Below are 20,504 nucleotides of genomic sequence, written 5' to 3'. Positions count from 1 at the left end.
ATTGGTAGTAAAGCAGTAGTGAAGTAATAGCAAAGTGGTAGTATAGTTATAATAAAGTGGTGATATAGTGATAGTAAAGCGGTAGTGAAGTGATAGTAAAGCGGTAGTGAAGTGATAGTAAAGCAGTACTAAAGTGGTACTGAAGCAGTAGTAAAGTAATAGTAAAGCAGTAGTAAAGCGGTGGTAGAGCTGTAGTAAAGTGGTAGTGAAGTAATGGTGAAGTAATAGTACAGTGGTGTTATAGTTATGGTAAAGCAGTAGTAAAGTGGTAGTAAAACAGTAGTGAAGTGATAGCAAATCTGTAGTGAAGTGGAAGTGAAGCAGTAGTATAGTGGTAGTATAGTGGTAGTAAAGCTGTAGTAAAGCGATAGTAAAGCTTGTAGTAAAGCAGAAGAAGAGTTGGTTCTTATATGCCGCTTTTCCCTACCCGAAGTAGGCTCAAAGCGGCTTACAGTCGCCTTCCCATTCCTCTCCCCACAACAGACACCCTGTGGGGTGGGTGAGGCTGAGAGAGCCCTGATATCACTGCCCGGTCAGAACAGTTTTATCAGTGCCGTGGCGAGCCCAAGGTCACCCAGCTGGTTGCATGTGGGAGAGTGCAGAATCGAACCCGGCATGCCGGATTAGAAGACCGCACTCCTAACCACTACACCAAACTGGCTCTCAAAAGTGGTTGTGAAGCAGTAGTATAGTGGTAGTAAAGCAGTAGTAAAGTGATGTACTACATGTTGGGAGGTCCCCCTAATGTTAAGCAGTAACTTTTCCTCTTTGGTTACTACGGCAATCTGAGGTAAGTGACAACCCAAAGGAAAGGCTTTCTCAGTCACTTGAACAAAACTTTGGAACACCCTCCCCTGGGAAATTCATCTATTTCTTGTGTAATTTGCCAGCAGGTGAAGATTTTGTTTCATTTGCCATACCTCCTAAATGGTTTCTGGCCCTCTTTCTTAGTTCTGGTATTTTTTCTTTGTGTGTTTTTGCTGAATTCTTTTATAAGAAAAAGAAAAGTTGTTTTTTTGTATACTGCTTTTTACCACCCCAAGGAGTCTCATCAAGCTGTTACCAACTGGCTTACGGAGTCCCCCAGGGGCAATTATCTCTCCAACACTATTTAACATCTTTATTGCACCCGCTTGCCCAGCTGGTGCAGAGGTTTGGTCTAGGTTGCCACCAATATGCTGATGACACCCAGCTCTTCCTCCTGATGGACGGCCACCCTGACTCTCCCCCAGAAGCATTAGCCAGCTTTCCTGGATGCAGGGATGAGATGGCTTAAGCAAAGTCTTCTGATGCTCAGCCCTTCAAAGACGGAGGTCCTGTGGCTGGGCAGGAAAGTCCAAGCGAGGAAGCGTGCCTGCCCAATCTGGATGGAGTGCAGCTAACAGTGGCCCGCTCCACCAGGAACTTGGGAGTGGTACTTGATGCCTGCCTCTCAATGAGGCTCAGATCACGACAGTAGCGCGGCTGGCATTTTACCACCTCCACCAAGCCAGACTACTAGCGCCCTACTTGGCCTCGGAACACCTAGCCACAGTGATCCATGCAATGGTCACCTCTAGGCTGGACTTCTGTAACTTGCTCTACGCTGGCCTGCCCTTATCCTTGATCCGGAAACTGCAATTAGTCCAGAATGCAGCTGCCAGGGTCCTCACAGCAACACCTTGGAGGTCCCACATCCAGCCCATCCTCCAGCAGCTGCGCTGGCTCCCAACTGAATTCCGGATCAGGCTTAAGGTTTTGGTTATCACCTTCAAGGCCATATGCAGTCTGAGCCCAGCATACCTGAGGGATCGCCTCTCCGCCTACACCCCTCAAAGAGCCTTGCTCGCTACCTCCTCCAACCTCCTGGTGGTCCTGGCCCCAAGGAAGCCCGCTTGGCCTCAACCAGGGCCAGAGCCTTTTCCATTCCGGCACCCACCTGGTGGAACGAGCTCCCAGAGGAGATCAAGGCCCTGACAGAACTAAAGCAGTTCCACAGGGCCCGCAAAAGGGAGCTCCTCCACCAGGCATTTGGTTGAGGTCGACCTGTCCATCGCTTCCAATTGGCCCCCAAGTCCTCCCCTCCTACCATGACTGTTAACAAATCCACCCAACCCCTGGGTCTCAGTACAAGTTAGGCTCTTGCAGTTTCACCTTCCTTTAATGTTATTGTTGTTATTGTCATTATGTAAATGTTATTGTTGTTGTTACCACCTTACTGTTACTTGAATGATGTTACCTGTACTATTTTGTTGTCTCATGTAAACCACCCTGAGTCTTCGGGGAAGGACGGTATATAAATGAAATGAAATTAAGAAACAAACAAACAAACAAGCAAGCAGACACCCTGTGAGGTGAGAAAGCCCTGAGAGAACTGTGGCCCAAGGTCACCTATGTAGCTGCGAGTGGAAGAGTGGAGAATCCAACCCGGTTCTCCAGATTAGAGGCCCCCACTCTTGACTGCTACACTAAGCTGGCTCTCAGCATTTTAAATGCCGTTTCTATTTGTTCAAATGTTTTTATGTGCACTGCCTTGGTGACCGTGACCAAGTGGAAAGGCGGGATTGAAATATATATTGTAAATAAATGGAATAAAAATAACAGACTGGCAGCGGCTCTCCAAAGTCTCTTGCAGAGGCCTTTCACACTACCTCCCACCTGATCCTTTAAGCTGGAGACACTGAGAACAGAATTTAGGAACTTCTGCAGGCGAAGCAGAGGCTCTACGGCTGAGCTCCAAACCCACTCCACCCCACACCAGCAACTTCACAATGAAGTGAAGATTTTAACACAGGTTTATCAGCAGTCAATCCTTTATCCCAGGGGTAGTCAAACGGCAGCCCTCCAGATGTCCATGGACTACCATTCCCATCAGCCTCTGCCAGCATTCGCTGGCAGAGGCTCATGGGAATTGTAGTCCGTGGACATCTGGAGGGCTGCCGTTTGACTACCCCTGCTTTATCCCATGCAGCATTCAGATCTAAAAAGTAGTAAGAAAAAGAGACACTGCGTAGTACACAACGTTTCATGAATCACATTTCTGGCAGTCTGATCAAAAGCTGAAGCAGAGAAAAGCTGCCGGGAGTAGGAACAGATCATGAGACAAGATTCCTTACGGCCAGCGTACTGTCACCGACGTTGGAGGCTATGAGTCCCTCAATCGTCCCGTACTCCGCATCTCTTGAGTTCAACCTTTCCATATGGTGCTGCTGCACTTTGTGGATGATCAGCACGACGACGGCTGAAAATATTATCAACACTATCACTGGAGCCAGTATAAAAACGACAAGCATTTCCTTGGTGTATCCCACCGCTTTCTCTTGCCCTACACGAGGGAAAAAAACAAAACAATCCGTGAGACATTCTCCACACAAACCAAAACCAAACGATGACAATTTGGATACAATCAACGGTACAGATAAAGCAAGGAGAGTCAAATATGGATTTGTCTGCTCATATGTGGCGCAGGGTGGTAAGGCAGCCAACCTGCTGTCTGAACCTCTGACCACGAGGCTGGGAGTTCAATCCCAGCAGGATCTGGGTTGACTCAGCCTTCCATCCTTCCGAGGCCGGTAAAATGAGTACCCAGCTTGCTGGGGGGTAAAACGGTAATGACTGGGGAAGGCACTGGCAAACCACCCCGTATTGAGTCTGCCATGAAAACGCTAGAGGGCGTCACCCCAAGGGTCAGACATGACTCGGTGCTTGCACAGGGGATAGTTTTACCTTTATGTACACAATTTAAATGCAGAACTCAGCTATTTTTGCATGATTTAGTGTAGCGATCCCCAACCTGTGGGCCGTGGACCACATGTGGTCCGTCGACTAATTGAAGGTGGGCCGCGAAGGACGCCTTCCCCCCCCCCAGGCCCTTTACTTCACCTCCCCCGGCCCTTTACAACACACTTCGGGTGTCATTGTCTCCCATCACTCCCAGATGGGACTATCTCGTTGCAGAGAAACAAGCTCAGGGTTCCCGTTGATTTGTCATTGTCATGAGTTAAAATTTCCATGAAAATAAAATGTTCCTTATGTTCATTGTTGTGGCGTGTCTGTATCTTATTTTGAAGGGATGTTTAAACATTACCATAGCGATCAGAGAGCGTTAGGGCAGTGGTTGAGAGTAGAGGAGTAAACTACCCCCCCCCACTAGGCCTCAGTAAAATTGTCAGGCTTTGAGTGGTCCCCGGTGATAAAAAGGTTGGGGACCACTGATTTAGTGGAACACCCTCCTTGTTCCAGGTTCTGTCACATGGTAAAGATAGCAAATCGATCAACCTCCTACTATGAAACTAGGAGCAGTTTTTGAGGTTCTCAAAGCCAAATATAGAAGCAGTCATACTGCTGACATAGGGCTTTACTAGGTACTTGTTTTATTTATATGTGTATGTGTATGTCCATGGACTACAATTCCCAGGAGCCCCTGCCAGCAAACGTGTTTGACTAGCCGCAGTTTGACTACCCCGTTCTAGGAAATGCTATATAGCCCCTGAGGAGCTCAGGGTTCCCCGGAACCTTGGCTGGAAATCCCTGATGTGAAGTCTGAGACAGAGAGAAGACTTCCCTAATACCTACTACTTCAGGTGCTTTAAGCAGAAATGCTACCAATTTGACCTGAGACTTTGTGCACAAAAAGCACAATGGCTTCATTCTGTGCTACAACATTTTAGTGAGGGATGCAAGGGCCCAGATGCCGCAATTTCCCTGTCAGTTAATACAGAGTGCAGCTTCCTGCTCTTGTTTTTGCCTTGAATTCATGCTCTGACCGGAGTTAAGGACTCATTTTAACAACAGGTCTCATTCTATGGCTTGGATCCTGAATTTATTCACTGCCTACATGGACAAAGTCCCCCCTTTGTCACATCACCACTTTTTGACCTGCTTAGACAAGCATGAAGATCTTTTCTGCTCATAAGTGGCTGATAAAGGCCATGCTGTGTTCCAAAGTCAAAAATTCAACATGTCCCCCCCCTCCCAAATCCAGGACATCAAACAAAAGCTGAATACTTACCAAGCAATTCCTAAACAATGGAATGACAACGTCACCCCTTAACACAGACACACAAACAAACACACACACACAGAGCGAGCTGTCACCTTTTGCACGCAGCTGTGCTGTGATATTTATGTTACAGAGGTATCCCTCACAGCACTGAACAGCTTGGTCAAGAGATGGAGGTGTGTTGCAGGTCATTTTCCCCTGTTCATAGACTTGGAAGCAGCCCTTCTGATACACTTTGGCACCATTGTTGATGCTCAAGGAGGAGAAGCACCGATGGCCGCTGCAGCGGTCCCCATTCCCACAGGACATGCCTTCGCACACACATTCAAAATACTCCGTGTTCAGCTTCTGATCAGCATCTGGACAGACAAAAATGGAAATGAGTAACACCATTCCGCCAGCCAATTACATGAGAACAAGTGCATTATTTTCAAAATATCTGCTTGATCCAAGTGGCTCCATCCACATATGTTTGGTGCATGTAATAAGATGAGTTGCACTTTCCAACCTGCTTTTCACTTCCTGAAGGAGTCTCAAAGTGGCTTACAATCACCTTCCTTTCCTCTCCCCACAACAGATACCTTGTGAGGTAGGCGAGGCTGAGAGAGTTTTGACAGGACTGCTCTGCAAGAACAGCACTATCAGGACAGTGGGGAGCCCAAGGTCACCCAGCTGGCTGCATGTGGAGGAGCGGAGAATCAAACCCAGCACATCAGATAAGAAGGCACTGCTCTTAACCAGAACACCATACTGTGATGTGTGTGTGTGTGCTTGCACACCCATGCCTGTCCAATCTGGGAAGCAACAGAATGAAACCAAACCATGAAGGTTTAACATTCTGGTCTGCAAAGAGATTCATAGGGTTTGACTTGGCAGTCCAAGCCCACTGAAATAACTCTAAGAACAGCACTATCAGTGTGCTTTGCTAACTTTATAGTTTAAAGGGGTAACCCGAGAACTGAGTGGTGGGAGGTACCTTTTCAAATGTATGGGTTGGTACACTCCACAAATTACCACCACAACTTTAATGGAGTTTAATAATAGTGTATGCAAATCTGCACGATAGCCTGATTTACAGAAATAAAGTTGCTTTATCCCCTTAAAAGAGGCCAAAACATTTGAAAATACACACTGAAGGTTCCAATCAGACCCAGAAGGCACTCCAATTCCCTCTTACTTTATAGAGTATCAGCTTTCCCAATAATAGCAGGCTTAGTCTTCAGAACAGATTCACACGCTTCATCACTTAGGTATTGCACCAAACCACAGTTAGGTTTCCTTAACTGTGGTTTGGCACGATGCCCGACTTGAGCTGCTATCTCACATCTGGTCAGACTCCACTTGCTTTCATAAACTCATATTCCAAAAGCCAGAGTTCATCTGCAACAGGATATCCCCAGAGCCTACCACATGGCCTCCCTTTCTTCCCCTGGCAGCAGAACCACAAAGCTACGAGAGGCTTCTAGCAGTTATTACCAGGCAATAATTTTTGCAACAGGACCTGCTTGGAAGTACCGCCTGTTGCAAAAAAGAAATAGCTTCCCATCAGATTACTAATATTTTAACCTTCCTAGGTGTAGCCACTAGGAAGAAGTCACTTACTGTCTTACCGTCACTATTATTACAAACTAGCAAGAAAGCCCATGGCAACCAGGAAAACAATGGGCGCTAGGACCCAGGAGACACCGGCAGCTGCAGATCTCTTCACAGCAGGAGCCATAAGGGATAATGAGGGCTGGTTCTAGCATGGAATCAAGGCTCGTTTGCACTTTGTGTCAGTCTCTCTCTCTATCTCTCTCTCTATCTCTCTCTCCCCCTCCCAGCAGGAGCCAAAGCAGGTAATCAGGGGTCATGTGTGGTTTGGCAGGGCTCTCTGTATCTCTCTCTCTCAGGCATCTGAGAACAAAGTGGCTAGTGTCCAGGGAAGGAGGACGGGAGCTGTAGGGGCAGGGCCAATCAGGGTGTAGCCAACTTTGCTGGCTGCACCCTGATTGGCCCTATTCCAACTCGGACACCCTAGACCATTCCACCCCCCAGGGTGTTTCACAAACATTAAGAGGAACAACAATGGATAAAGATATATAACTATGCCGTGGCTTAAAATTGGTGGTGGTCACAGCCAACGTATGTAGACCCCGTGGGATTTCCAGAAAGTTTATATATTCTCTCAACACCTCATAAAGTGTATTGCCTCACCAACCAAGATGCACACACCTTGATAAACCATTCATTATCGAACATTTACAACAGAATTACATGTTTCGGACTGAAATTTGAGGGAAACAGAGCTATTCAGCATAATTTGTTGCTCGACTTTGGGTGGGGGGGGGACCGAAGGAGTCTTTCAGCCCACTTGCTAGCAATGCAACATAATGTCAAGAGTTTTTTTTTACCCAGTTTTAATAATAACCATACTGACATAACTTGAGAAAAATAGCATATGGCCACAGAGCAAACAAAGCTAAATTGCACAAAGCAGCATCTAAAAATAATTCACTATACAGACCTGAGTTTTTCACTACAGCACCTCTTTTATTTTTACAGAAGATACAGCCTGCGATTGCACCATACCCATCCCCAAATCAGAATACCCGCCCTAAGCCACGGTCTATCTGGAATGCAGTTAATACATTCAACCATGGATGGATGGCGTCGACACAAGGCAGCCACCTGGGTCAGCATCCTGTATCTGCATGACTAACCTCCCGTAATGGATCAAACGGACTAAGGGCCCCAGAAGGTCTCTGGTTAAAACTTCAACTCAGCTCCTAAACTCACTGCGACTTCAGTCAAACGACACGAACAAGTCAGATAAGAAGGAACCCCCAAGAACTTTCAGGAGGCATCTCTTTCCTCTGTCCCCCACTATTTCCTCTCTCTCACTTTCAAGAGCTCGTGTGGTATAGTGATTAAAGAACAGCAGACGGTAATATGGAAAGAACCGGGTTTGATTCCCCACTCTTCCATATGCAGCCAGTTGGGGGATCTTGGGTTAGTTCCAGTTCTCTTAGTTAGAGGTGATCTCGCAGAGCTCCCTCAGACCCATCTACCTCACAGGATATCTGTTGTAGGAAGAGGAAAGGAAAGGTGTTTAGAAGTTGCTTTGAGACTCCTTTGGATAGTGATTTTAAAAACCAGCACTATTACTACTTCTTAACTGAAAGCCTGATAGTTTCTCCCCTTTTCCTGCTTCCTGTCTTCTACTCACAAATGGCCAACCTACCTTTATCAGTCCCTATTTCTTCCGCTCCCCCACCACCAATGCCTTGGTACCCACTATCTCAGAAAACTATGGCACAGCTGTGTTATGGGCCAGATCTATAATAAGGAAACCTCAAGGACTGGTGGGGGGAGGGGACGTCACGTTCTCTGTATACCCCCTCCCACATTATTTCCCCTTTTCCTTTTCCTGTAATCGCCATATCATTTACCCTTTCTCTGCCTCACTGAGTCCTTTTCAGCTGTTTACCAATCTAGTTTATATATGCCTCATTTATATATCTTCAGCTATAGAAGACCAGATTCACTGGAGAAGACAGCAAGGCCAGGAATAGTTCACGGCAGAAGGAAAAGATTATCCAACATGATATGGGACTGATTCAATAAAGGGAGCCAGGGCCCTCGGTTTGCATGACCGAGTAAAGCAAGTATACATATAGGATTCTTCCTTAAAGGGTTAGTATAGCAAGCAGGTGTATTAAAAAGAAGTCAGTGTTGAGATAGCCTGTACTGGGTCAAATGAAAGGATATGCATGTCAACAAGAATGAACAAGATGGAAGTGTGGCATGGCAGAAGTAAACTTACTTCAGTACAGGAGAATTTCATCAGGCCTGAATTTCACCCGAGATTACTCTCTCTACCAGTAAATTCATGGAATAGCAGCATGAATACACAAAACCAAACAACCCAGCCCCAAAAGAAATGGGATGTTAATGGTATAGCCTTGCTGTCTGTCTGGAAAATTTGTTAAGATTCAGGTGCTAAGGCAAAGCTTTTTAAATGTTCCTCAAGCACTGTAAACTGTGATTAACACACAGAGAGAAATTTAGGCTACCTCCCACCAGATTTATTGCTTAAAGAGTCAGGTGAGATTACCCTGATGATGTTTTTGCAGCTGCTGTATTATATATTGGCCATGCTTTTTTCTTGGGTTTTTTAATAGAGTTTTGTTTTATACATACTGTATTGTTCTGTTTTTGGAAGTCACTTAAGACAACATTGCTGGAAAGGAGATGTTAAGTAAGTATTTCTGGGAGAAAATTAAGGATTTCAAGTGTGGCCACATTATCAGCAAAATATATTTAAGCACGCTGTGCTGTATGAGATGCTCTGATGCCTTCCCAAAATGTCACAGTCCTTAAAAATATATATATTACAGAAGTGGATTCCAGTAGCACCTTAGAGAGATCAACAACATTTTCAGGGTATAAGTGTCTGAAAGTCAAAGCTCCCTACTACAGAAATAGCAAAGTTGCAAAGGGATTCCCTTCCAGCAAGAATTTCCAAAACAGAATGAAAATGCAATTTTTGCCTTGGAGCAGTAGAAGAACGGGAAGCTCGAAACAAAATCTTAAAAAGAAAGGCTAAAGGAGAGCTTACATTTCTATGACAAAAGCAGCAGTTGTTAAATGAAGTGATATTGCAGATTATCTATTGGACCCAATTAATTGCTGGCCCCCTAAAACAGAATGGTTTTGCAACATCACAGGGAGAGAGTCAGGTTTCAGAAGTCTCTGAAAAGAGAGTTGCACTTACCTGTAACTGTTGTTCACCAATGTCTTGTGTGCAGACACGCACTGGGAATGCACAGGCCAGCGGCTGAGAACCTGTTTCTAGCTCAAAATTCCTATAGGGTGACCCGCCATTCTAAGAGACGCACGCACATGAGGGATTTTCCCACCACTTGTATTCCGTGATCAAGGGCAGGACACTCTCCCTCCTGCAGTTCCTATACAGCAGCCATGAGTCAACTGTTAAACTTTAAAGTTAACCAACCTTAGTACGACCTGGGAGCTCACAGCAGAGCGGGGTGGGGTGGGGGGATGTGTATCTGCACACAAGACATCAATGAACAACGGTTACAGGTAAGTGCAACTCTCTTTTCATCTTCTTTCTTAGCAGCTGGCCTGAGCATTCCCCACTCCTCCTCCACATGCAGCCACAGCTGGGTGACCTTGGGCCAGTCACAGTTTGCTCAGAGCTCTCTCAGTCCCACCCACAGGATGTCTGTTGTGGGGAGAGGAAAGGAAGGCGATTGTAACCCACTGAGACTCCCTTAAGTAGCGGAAAGCAAGGTATAAACTCTTTTTTTTCAATCCTAAAATTTTGTTCCATTTTTACAGCTTTCCCAGAGTTGAATTACTTAAATATAGAACATATGGGTTTATCCTCTTGCCCAGCATTAGGACTTTAATTCCTAAGTATTCTCTAAAACAAAGTTCTGCAGCATATAGCTTGGTTATCCTAAAGGATAAAGCTGATTTGAATGGAGAAAAAGAGTCTGTGAATATGAAGAGGTTGATATTCTCCAGGCTGACCAGTAAATCTTGTTGTATTACCAGAAGCTCCAACAAATTAAACCTAAACCAGCAACTGAGGAGATTATAACTGTAGCCTCTTGTGTGCTGCTGTGATAACTTCCCTGAAACAGAATCGTTTTGGGGAGAGGATGAGGTCATCACGCCCAAATGTGCCTGTTGAGCTGTATAAATAGATCACTGACATAAACATCACTTTTTTTCCCGCTAGAAAGCTGAGGGAAAATGCATACCTAAAAAATTGAGCATGAGTGCTTTGTTTGGTTAGCAGGAAAGTTTATGGAAAATGTGGTGTAACATGAAGAAAAGTTAGTTTTTTGTACCCTGCTTTTTCCTCCACGAAGGATTCTCAAAGTGGCACATGAGATACACTCTTAGCACAGAATTATATAATAGCGAAGAGTCGTGACCCTAGGCATATGTCATAGGAGGTGGTCTCCAAAAAGTCTAAAATTTACATATATTAGTTGGAGCCATAATTTACAGATCCCATTCAGCCACTCAGCTGCACTTCATAATAGGTTTAGTATTAATATTTTATATAGAGTGTATTTGTCACAATTCTGACCACTGAGGAAGATCCAGTAGGAGCAAAACGCGTTTGGTCTTATGTACTGTTAGTTCTGTATAGTTTTTATGTAGTTTTTATTCTGTTTTTAATAAATAATCAACATTTTATTGTACAGCTCAACTTCTGAGTTCCTACCTGTTAAGGTTGGGTTGTGTTCCTTTTTTGGTTTTGGTTTTGCTCTCCCTACAACAGACACCCTGTGGGGTAGGTGAGGCTGAGAGAGCTTTGGGAGGAACTGTGACTGGCCCAAGGTTCACACAGTTGTCTGCATGTGGAGAAGTGGGGAATCAAACCGGTCCTCCAGACTAGAGGCTGCTGCTCTCAACCACTATACCAAGCTGGCTCTCAAGGTTACCTTCCCTCTGCCCCTCTCCCCTCAAATCCCTCATAGTTTTAAGGAATGTCTTATCCCCCCATACATAATTAGAAGTTAAAAATAAGCTTTAACTGCAGGCCTGGTTTATTTGGAGGTTAAAGTCCTTGATAGGCCCCCCTCCTGTTTTTAAACTAGGGATTAATCCCAGATTATAATCCTATTTTCTGAGGAGAAAACAAACTACTGTATTTCCAGGTACCTGCATTCAATCACCACAACAAACTGGGGCTTGACTGAATACTTCCCAAACCTCACAGCTTTTAATTGCAACCAGTGGGGAGGGCGTGAATCTGGGCCCATTCTGCACACATTAGTTAATGCACTTTAGAAGCAGATTTTCCTGTTCTGCACAGTACACTGAAAGTGCATTATCCTAGACATGTAGAAAAGATCCTGGTTTGTGCCTGCCAAGAACCAACAGAGATTTGCTGTGCTGTCTAAACACGGCCATAGCTGTTCTGCAGCAGAATTTTGGAGCTCTGTGAACAAAAAGTACCAACAGAATGCCACCAATGTAACAAAACCTATTTACTGTGACGTGTGTGTGATATGTATTATACACAGAGACAGAGACAGAGACACAAAGGCAGAGAAAGATATATCCCAACCCAAGGGAACCCATGGAAAAACTGGGTAAAAGCACATTCATTCCTAGCCCAAGATCAATAGGAATGGAAATGGAAAAAAATAATTCATTATTTACAGTCCCATACCTACTGGAAGCTGGAAAGAGTAACAAAAAGAATACATTTGTGTCATCACAGCTCTGTCCTGATCAAGGTGCAGAGAGGGAGAGATCCCATCTTTTCCAGGGTTGGAGGGGATAGATAACCTCCTTTCCTGAACACTAGTTAACCTCAGCAAAAAACTAGCTGCCTCAACAAAGCACAGACTGCCTTCCTCAGCAGCATCCCCAAGTCCTCCACGCCAGTCCCCATTGCTGATACACCCACCCACCCCCACACACATATATTATATTTATATACCGCCCTCCCGGAAGGCTCAGGGCGGTTTACAGGAAACAGGAAAAAGATACAGATAACATATGGTAACAACATGTGATAACAGCAATAATATTGTAACAACAATAACCTTAGCATGATAACAACAATAACATTAGAGAATGATGGAACTGCAAAAGAGCCTAAGCTCAACTCTTACTGGGACCCAGTGGGTTAGGCAGATCAGTATCAGTTGTAGTAGAAGATTGGGGGGGGGGCGCTTGGGGGCCAATTGGAAGCGATGGTTTGGGTCGACCCCAGCCAAATGCCTGGTTTATTATAGCGCCATAATATCAGCAGTGCTCCGTGAACACATGCAGCAGAACAAATTTAGAGTCCAGTGGCACCTTTAAGACCAACCAAGTTTTAATAAAGGTATGTGCTTTCGTACTGGCTGCTTCGGGCTGGAATGGCCAAAGCACACAAACCTATATACTCAGAGCAATCAAACCCTTTGAGTGTTCTTAGGCTAAGGGTCCTGAACCTGAGCTGAGCAAAGTAGCATCTCTCAGAAAGAGACTACCTGGTTGGCTCTCAAAAGTAGAGAGGTGCACTCAGAAAAATCTGGTCTGTAGAACCCCAGAATATCTGTGAATAGGCAGCTCCAGGCAATGGGAGAGAGGGAAAGGGAGGCAGCTCTCCCAGGCAATGAGATCAGTTGTTAGGAGAAGCATTAAATCATGATGATTCTCTTCCTCCAGGGCTCACTGAGCAAAGAAGAGGAAAAGAAGGCCTGCCCTGAAGCTTAACTCCATGGTGGTATTTTCCTAGGAGTTCTGTTGGTGCTTGCTGCTGCTCTAGTCTGAGCCTTGGATTTCGGCTACCTGCGTGCAAAGACTTTTGTTTATTTTGTGCCTGGACATCTTCAGGATGGTTTTTGCCCACAGTGGGCTTTGTTTAAAAATATTATTTAAAACATGTTTTTCAAGTTTTCCTGGGGAGGTGTAGTTGGAGGGGAGGAAGGAAACTTTATTTTCTTTTTTCTTTTTTTATTTATCATCATACTTCTATACCGCCCTCCCTGGAGGCTCAGGGCGGTTTTTGGCTCTTTTTAAAAACCATTTTGTTTTTGCACTGCTTTTAACAGGATTTAAAAGGCTTGTGTGGTTCTTCTCTCTCAGCTTGTTTCCGAATTTTTGACTGCTTTGCATTTTCACTGTTCATGGAAGGTTTTTAATTGTTAAGGGCATGTATTTGGGCATCTAAATTAAGATTATCTGGCTTTACATTGGTTGTACTGAAATTACCACATTGCCGGTGGTTCTGCTGGGATTCCCTAGTTTGGTATCGGCTTGATAATTCTGTCTGCATATTGAAGCTTTTGGCCAGTGGTTGCTATAGTACATTAGGCTATTAACTTCCTCATAGGAAACAATGGAGACAAGTAGAGTGGCAGGGGGCGTCTTGTTCAGAAGCCTACAGAACTAAACCTCTTAATTCATTTCACTTGAAACATGGCAGGTCTTTTGTGTAGAGGCAAGATTAGTTTCCCTGCAATTTTAGTGTCATTTGCTTGAAAAAAAGCCACTTCAGCCACCCAGCAATTGTCCCTAATAGGGAATAATGGTCATAAAAACATTCAGACTCCCCCCCCCCAAAAAAAAACCCTGAATCCCAAAATGGTGCCATAGATCCAAAAGAACCTGGAATATTGGTACAGAATTCATTACTCCAATGAAGCTGATGCTAGAATAAATACAGGTCTTAAGAGGTGTTACAAAAATCCAGTGTATTACAGGGACTGATGAAATATTATAGAATATCCCACTATGCATTTCATACGTATGGTTGCCATGCATTTGCTTTTAGCCAGACAAAGGCCTCTAGCTTAACTGTGACTATATGGTTAGAACAACCGAAGCTTTAGCGGGAGGGGCGTGCAAAGGCATGAGGCAGGATGACTTGCAGTGACAAAGAATGAGGCAGAAATAAGGTCTATCCACCAACTTCAGGCAGGAGTCAGGACAGAAGTGGTACTTTCCCCATCCAATCATACACTCTCTCACCACCTGTACAAAGCAACAAACAGGTGTGGGGGGGGGGGAGGAAGCCTCCCCAAAGTACAACTCCTCTGTTGTTCCATCCTAGCAAATAAGAGGAGCTTTTAATACTGTGATGTGTTTTAATACTTTAAAGTTTTTATTAGCTTTCATGTTTTAATGATGTGCAATGAACTGCAGTTGTAAACCACCCTGAGCCATGAGGGAGGGTGGTATATAAATTTAATAAATAAATGTGTCTCAAGCTTTTGAAGCTCTCCCCCTCACACCATCATGACTGATGCACACTGAAGGCTTTTCTTCAAGGGCATCACTGAATTACCAGGCCAGGTTTCTGTAATGCAAATGCTTACCTCCCATGTTGGGTGAAGGAAAAAACACCATGATCAGTACAGGAAGAAGAAGTCCATTTATCATTGTAGACCTGGAGAAAGAAAGAAAAAAGGATCCTTGCTTTAAAAGCCAGTCTGGATTGAGTCTCTAGAGTTAGGGGACAAGAGTTTTTGCCAGCCACTTGCAGGTTAACACTCAGTTAGGTCAGCAAGCCCAAACACCTCATAACCCCCTCTACAAGTATTTCCCTGACAAACTTTTAAATGCCATTGAAAGTCATCATCATGCTAGATTTTGAAAATTGATGATGACAGAAGGTTCTGTCCAGAAAAGTGCACTAAAACTTTTAAAATCAGGAGAAGAAAACATGTCTGCACATTGAAATTCTTTGACTTTAAACCACTCGTGTAGTGGTGAAAAGATAAACAGCAGTTTACAAAAGCTTGTATTTAGATAGATTCAGATGTCAATGGCTGAAGCAGCCCTGCTAACTATATGCAGGCCAACAATTTCACAGAGCAAAGGGGGAAAACTTATGTCTCGTTATAAATTATACTGCTCAAAAATAGTTCCAAAACTATTTCATAACTGCATCCGTTTGATTAGCAGTGGCCCAAGGACAAACTCTAGCTAGCAAGATCTCTTTAATAATTCTAGATCAAGACTATCTAGTTGTTTGTAACAAAATAATCTTTATTAATTCAGTTTATATACCGCCCCTCACTGTGATGTAACCAATCTTAATTGGTTGTATTTTTTTCTTTTATATCATTATGGTTAGAAACTGTGTTTGATTAAACACATTCATGCATGTTCACATTTAAAATTAAAATTTTTGAAAAGATTAATCAGGTCTAACCTCACCACTTTGATCTATATGCCATAGTCCGTGACAAAATTCCTAATGATTTCTGTCTCTACAAATGATGGTAGTCCCTTGTATCAAAATAAATTGCAGCAGTTCTCAGAGAGAGTAAAGAAATTATGATTTTACCCCCTTCCTTCTAACAATGCCAATAATCTGTTCCCCTTAATCTCAGGGATAAAAGTAACATTAGTTTTGTACTTATACCGTCAATTTTAGAGGATGGAAGCACAAGATGGGAGGTACTACTTGTTTATAGGGGTATACGTTCGGGTCTAGCCGAGGAAAAATATACCTGGAAAATACCATATTTGTATTTGTTGGGTATATTTTAGCCTCCTGAATGTATCCAGGTCTTCTCAGGAAAACAAAAGCAAAATATCCTGAGAAAATCCCAGAGCTGGTTTGGAAGTGGCAGGGTATAAATTAAATTATAAATAAATAAATATTTTGGAATAACTGATAGACCCCAAAAGAGCGAAGAAGCAGTTGAAGACAGCCTGAGGGAGCTGTTCCCGCTGGCTCGGCTTGAGTCTGGCTTCTCAGCCCAGTTCAAACCATACTGCAGGACGAGTTCTCCCTGCAAGATTGCTTCTACACGAAGCTCTGTGGGCAGTTTGGTCTAAACCAGGCTCTCTCTGCAGGAAGAGTTGGTTTGGCACACAGGCAGGCTCTGCTGGGTAGTCTGGTTTAAAGGGAAAGCCCGAGCTCTTCTGGTTTCTTGGCTAGCTCTTTTGGGCAGACTGGTTTAAAGGGCCAAACTAGGACAGCCCAAAAGGACAGCCCAAAAGAGCCCCAAGCTGAGCCACCTCTCAGCTGTGTTTAGCAACTTTGCTGCTATGGATTTTTTTATGGTTCAGGCCCATTGAGGCTGAAAAACTTTGGGATTTCTGAAAAATACTGAGAAAAGAATTGTACAGTCCTACTTGCTTACCAATCTGTAACCATTAATAAAGCCTGTAAGGGGTGGTAGGAGGCCTCACTGCCTAACCACCAATCAGGTCGGCTGTCCCAGCGGTCCCATTCCTGATTTGCCATCCATCCAATGAATGGCCAATCAGGAAGGAATATCTCCCTCTGGTTGTGTCCTCCTCCAAATTCTTCCATTTGGAAGAAGTAGCAGTAAACAGGTGCTGGGAAAGAGGGCAGAGGGCCTGGGACTGTGGACCAGTGGGGGTAGGGAGAGGAGGGGGGAGCCCCCCCCCCCAGTGCTCCCGCCGCCCCAGCCAGTTCTGGCCATGGCCTTGCCAGGCCTTGGTAGGGCTGCTAGGCCCCAGGAGGAGGACTGGACTGCTTGCCAGCACCTCCCTCCCACACCCAAAAGCCCTGCAATGGTCTCCTCAGCCCTTGGCAGGCCTTTTGCGGCCAGCACTTCCCTGCCCCAAAAAATGCCTGCCGAGCCCTCAGGAGGCTTTGGCAGTCCTTTTACGAGTGGCAACAGGAGGAGCCAGGTCCATGCTGGCGCTTCCCCTCACCTGCCCTGCAAGATGCCAGCCAAGCTCTCTGGAGGCTTCAGTGGCCCTTTAGCAGGCAGTAGCAAGAGGCCCCGAGTCCTCACCAGCACTTCCCACCCTGCCCCACAAAACATCCGCCAACCCCCTGGAGGTTTTGGCTGGCCATTTGGGTCTCCGTCAGGCTTGATAACTATAATGATACATTTTAATTTCTCTTTGAACTTAAAAAAATCAGTCCTGATGACAAATTTGCTCATCATTAAGAGAAATTTTAAGGGACAGAAAAAAAGAGTATGACAAGTTATTTGTGAACAAGTCACTGGCCATATTCAAACTGCCTTTGTATTCTGTTTTAATAACTGGCTGCTAAAGGAATTTTTCCTATTATTTCAGGAAGAGCTGTTTTAGAAACCAGCTGCTAGTAGAATCTATTTACTTGTTCGTACAAGCCCACTTGCTTTTGAATCAGCAGAGCATGGTTGAATCAGTGGAGTCAAGGAATCTCAAGGGTGCTGCTATAGCGCTGAAATTCTATATTAGTTTAATGCTATAGCACTCAACCCTGCTTGGCCCTGCCCCTACAGCTCCTGCTCTCCCTCCCTCAGCCATGTCAGAGACCGAGAGAGACACACAGAGTCCTGCCAGACCGAACACGATACCTCCTATCCCTCCTGCTGCAAGGGAGGCAGACCCTTATCACAACCCTCAGTGAGACTGTCCTTTGAGATCAAGGAAGCAGAAACAGCCCAACTCCTGGTGCTAGGCCAGCTTCAGTACTCCTGAGGTATGCATTGCCTAGGTAATATGATGAGGTATTTAGGAACTCGAAATTCTGTAAACGACAACAGGATCTGCCCAGAAACGTTTCTTCTCTGAAAATTACAACAAAATGTTGGGTTGAAACAAATTAAGTCATAAGGGTGTTGCCACAGCCAATTCTGAATTCCCAGGGACATGATAGGCTTACACATTTACTTTGATGACTAATTGTAACATATGCACGAATGCATATTGTATGCATAAATGTCTTCTTTTGTAGACGACCGTGTGACTGTCAGCGGGCATTCAAATATTTTCTTAGTCATGTGGCACTAGTAACAAGCCATCGACCAGAACACTGTCTTTTCCCTTCCATTTCAAACGAATATTACATTCCACCTGACTCATAAGCTGTTCATGAATATTGATGGATACTGCTTTGGATTCAAAACCTTAGCAAAAAATAAATACTTGTTATAGCTAAATTCTCAAGGTTGCATAACTGGTTACGCAAGTCACATGCTTTAAAATATATTTAAAAGGCATTTTAAAACTATCTCGTCCTTATTTTGGCTGAGAAGATAAATCCTACTCACATAGCTTCTAAAATAAATCCTACTTAATGTAAGTCAAGAGTTCAAATACTATAATAACACAATTATAAGATTGTAAGTGGGTGAGCAGAAGGGACTGTGTCGGTGCTTGGCTCTGGTGGTCCTTTCTTGCATACCCAGGAAAATGCTGATCACCGCTTCAGGGATGGGAAACTAATTTCCTCCAGGCCAAACTGGCCAGGGAGTCTGGATTGGAGGGGGGCATCATCTGGGCATTGAATTGGGGTCACTGTAGGTGGGCCAGTAATTGTGAATCTCCTGCATTCTGCAGGGCGTTGGACTATATGACCCTGGCTTTCATGCAAGATTAATGGCTTTCATGCAAGCCATTTTTAGGAGTCATAAAAATAAGGCTTGCTGTTAATATTGATTACACATCAGCAATCCCTCTACAGCAGGGGTAGTCAACCTGTGGTCCTCCAGATGTTCACGGACTACAATTCCCATGAGCCCCTGCCAGCAAACATCTGGAGGACCACGGGTTGACTACCCCTGCTCTACAGAATGTATGGGAAGCTGAAATTGGAAGATAGTCACATACCTGGCAAACTTGCACCATAGCTGGGGAAATGTCAATTCTCCCACTCACCTGGACCACAAAGAAGGGCTGTTGTGAGTAAGCATGGGCTATGCAGTCCCACCCAGAACTAAAGATCACAATACGGAGAAAGCCCACAATATCATTTTGTGGTTGAAGTATTTTAGACAACTTTTTCTCCCAGAAATATCTGTAACACGAAATATACAAATTATGGGTTTTGCCTAGCTAACTAAATAAACGGCTAAAATAGGCACTGCACAAAAATTGTGACTAAAAAAAAAGAAGACCCACCTGCAGGTTTGCAACTTTAAAGAAAGACACTTTTGAAAGAGAAATCAAGGAGGGTTAATTGGGAAAATCAATGATCAACAGATGTGTTTTAAGGAGACGCTGGAATGTAATAATTAGAAACCCAGGGCAGAATACACAAAAACTAATTGTAGTCTTTGTGCATCTGGAAAGTTGCCAAAATGCCCTTCAATGCCAAGTTACAACACCGTGGCTAGCTTGACCTGAAAAGGGGAGAATGGGGATGGGGTTGGAACATCACTCTGCCTGAAGTTTATATTTTGGTTTCAAATAACTGAGGAGGAAGAAGAGAATGAAAGATTATTCATTTTATCAGGAATTTGTCCCATTAATCAAAAGGGAAAAAATTAGCAATTTACTCATGGGGCAGGGAAGATGGATCAAATTGTTCCTGCTGTGATAAAGCAAAATAAACTAAACGCTCATTAAAATTAGACCTTAGCAAGCAAGAGAACTAAAGATGTTACTGTATGAAGTTCTCTAACACAAGCCAACATACTGTTTAGACAGTTGAAAGCCAGCCAAGAAACTTTTGGAAAGGATCTCAAGATTTTTTGCTGGCTGCCATTTTGCTTAGAGAATGCGGGATTCTGCCTTTCGCCTGTTAATTCAAGCTAGTTAAAAATAAACCTTGAAAGAAAATCCATTGATTTAAACACACAAACCAACACCACAAGCAGTTGCCAAGAATTCAAAAAAAAAAAAAAAAAAAGATAGTCCCATCACTGCCTTTAATCTATTCTAGATAAAAACGAGCCCCTCAGGGAGGAGAATTGTTAAACAATCAGAGGTTAGAATTTTGAGTGTTTAGAGAAGAAACACAACCCTCCGGACATCTGTAACACCGAGTAATCTTTCTGCAATGAGCAGGGGAAGCAAAAGGGGGTGTTTGTGTGCAATGATCCAAGATCAAGCTTCAGACAGCTACTTAGTACTATTTCTTATTCAAATGATCAGTCAGACACATCTTCCATCCAGCAAATATTTTAGCAGCTATGTCCCAACCAGTTCCCCAACATTAATTTCTAGATACCTTATTTGCTAAGAACAAGCACTCCCACCTTAGTGCAATGGGCAATATATAACATGAACTCACCCCCTCCAGGGAGTTTTGTATCTTACAAGAACAGATATTAGTACTTGCAAGGTGTGTGCATTTTAA

General features: G+C 44.1%; 1 protein-coding gene across 1 annotated transcript in view; it reads right to left on the bottom strand.

Moving 5' to 3' along the window:
• Nucleotides 1–20,504, bottom strand: part of ACVR1 (activin A receptor type 1) — an 89,577-nt gene that overhangs the window by 32,294 nt on the left and 36,779 nt on the right. The window contains exons 2-4 of the mRNA XM_077319999.1: nt 14,821–14,891; nt 5,077–5,340; nt 3,096–3,304 (exon numbers count right to left, since the gene is read on the bottom strand). Of these exons, the coding sequence (XP_077176114.1) occupies nt 3,096–3,304; nt 5,077–5,340; nt 14,821–14,891 (544 nt within the window). The remainder of the gene's footprint in view (nt 1–3,095; nt 3,305–5,076; nt 5,341–14,820; nt 14,892–20,504) is intronic.

This window comes from Paroedura picta, chromosome 2, assembly GCF_049243985.1.
Source record: "Paroedura picta isolate Pp20150507F chromosome 2, Ppicta_v3.0, whole genome shotgun sequence".
NCBI lineage: Eukaryota > Metazoa > Chordata > Lepidosauria > Squamata > Gekkonidae > Paroedura > Paroedura picta.
Note: the sequence above shows the minus strand (reverse complement) of the source record. Positions and strands in the feature narration are given on the sequence as shown.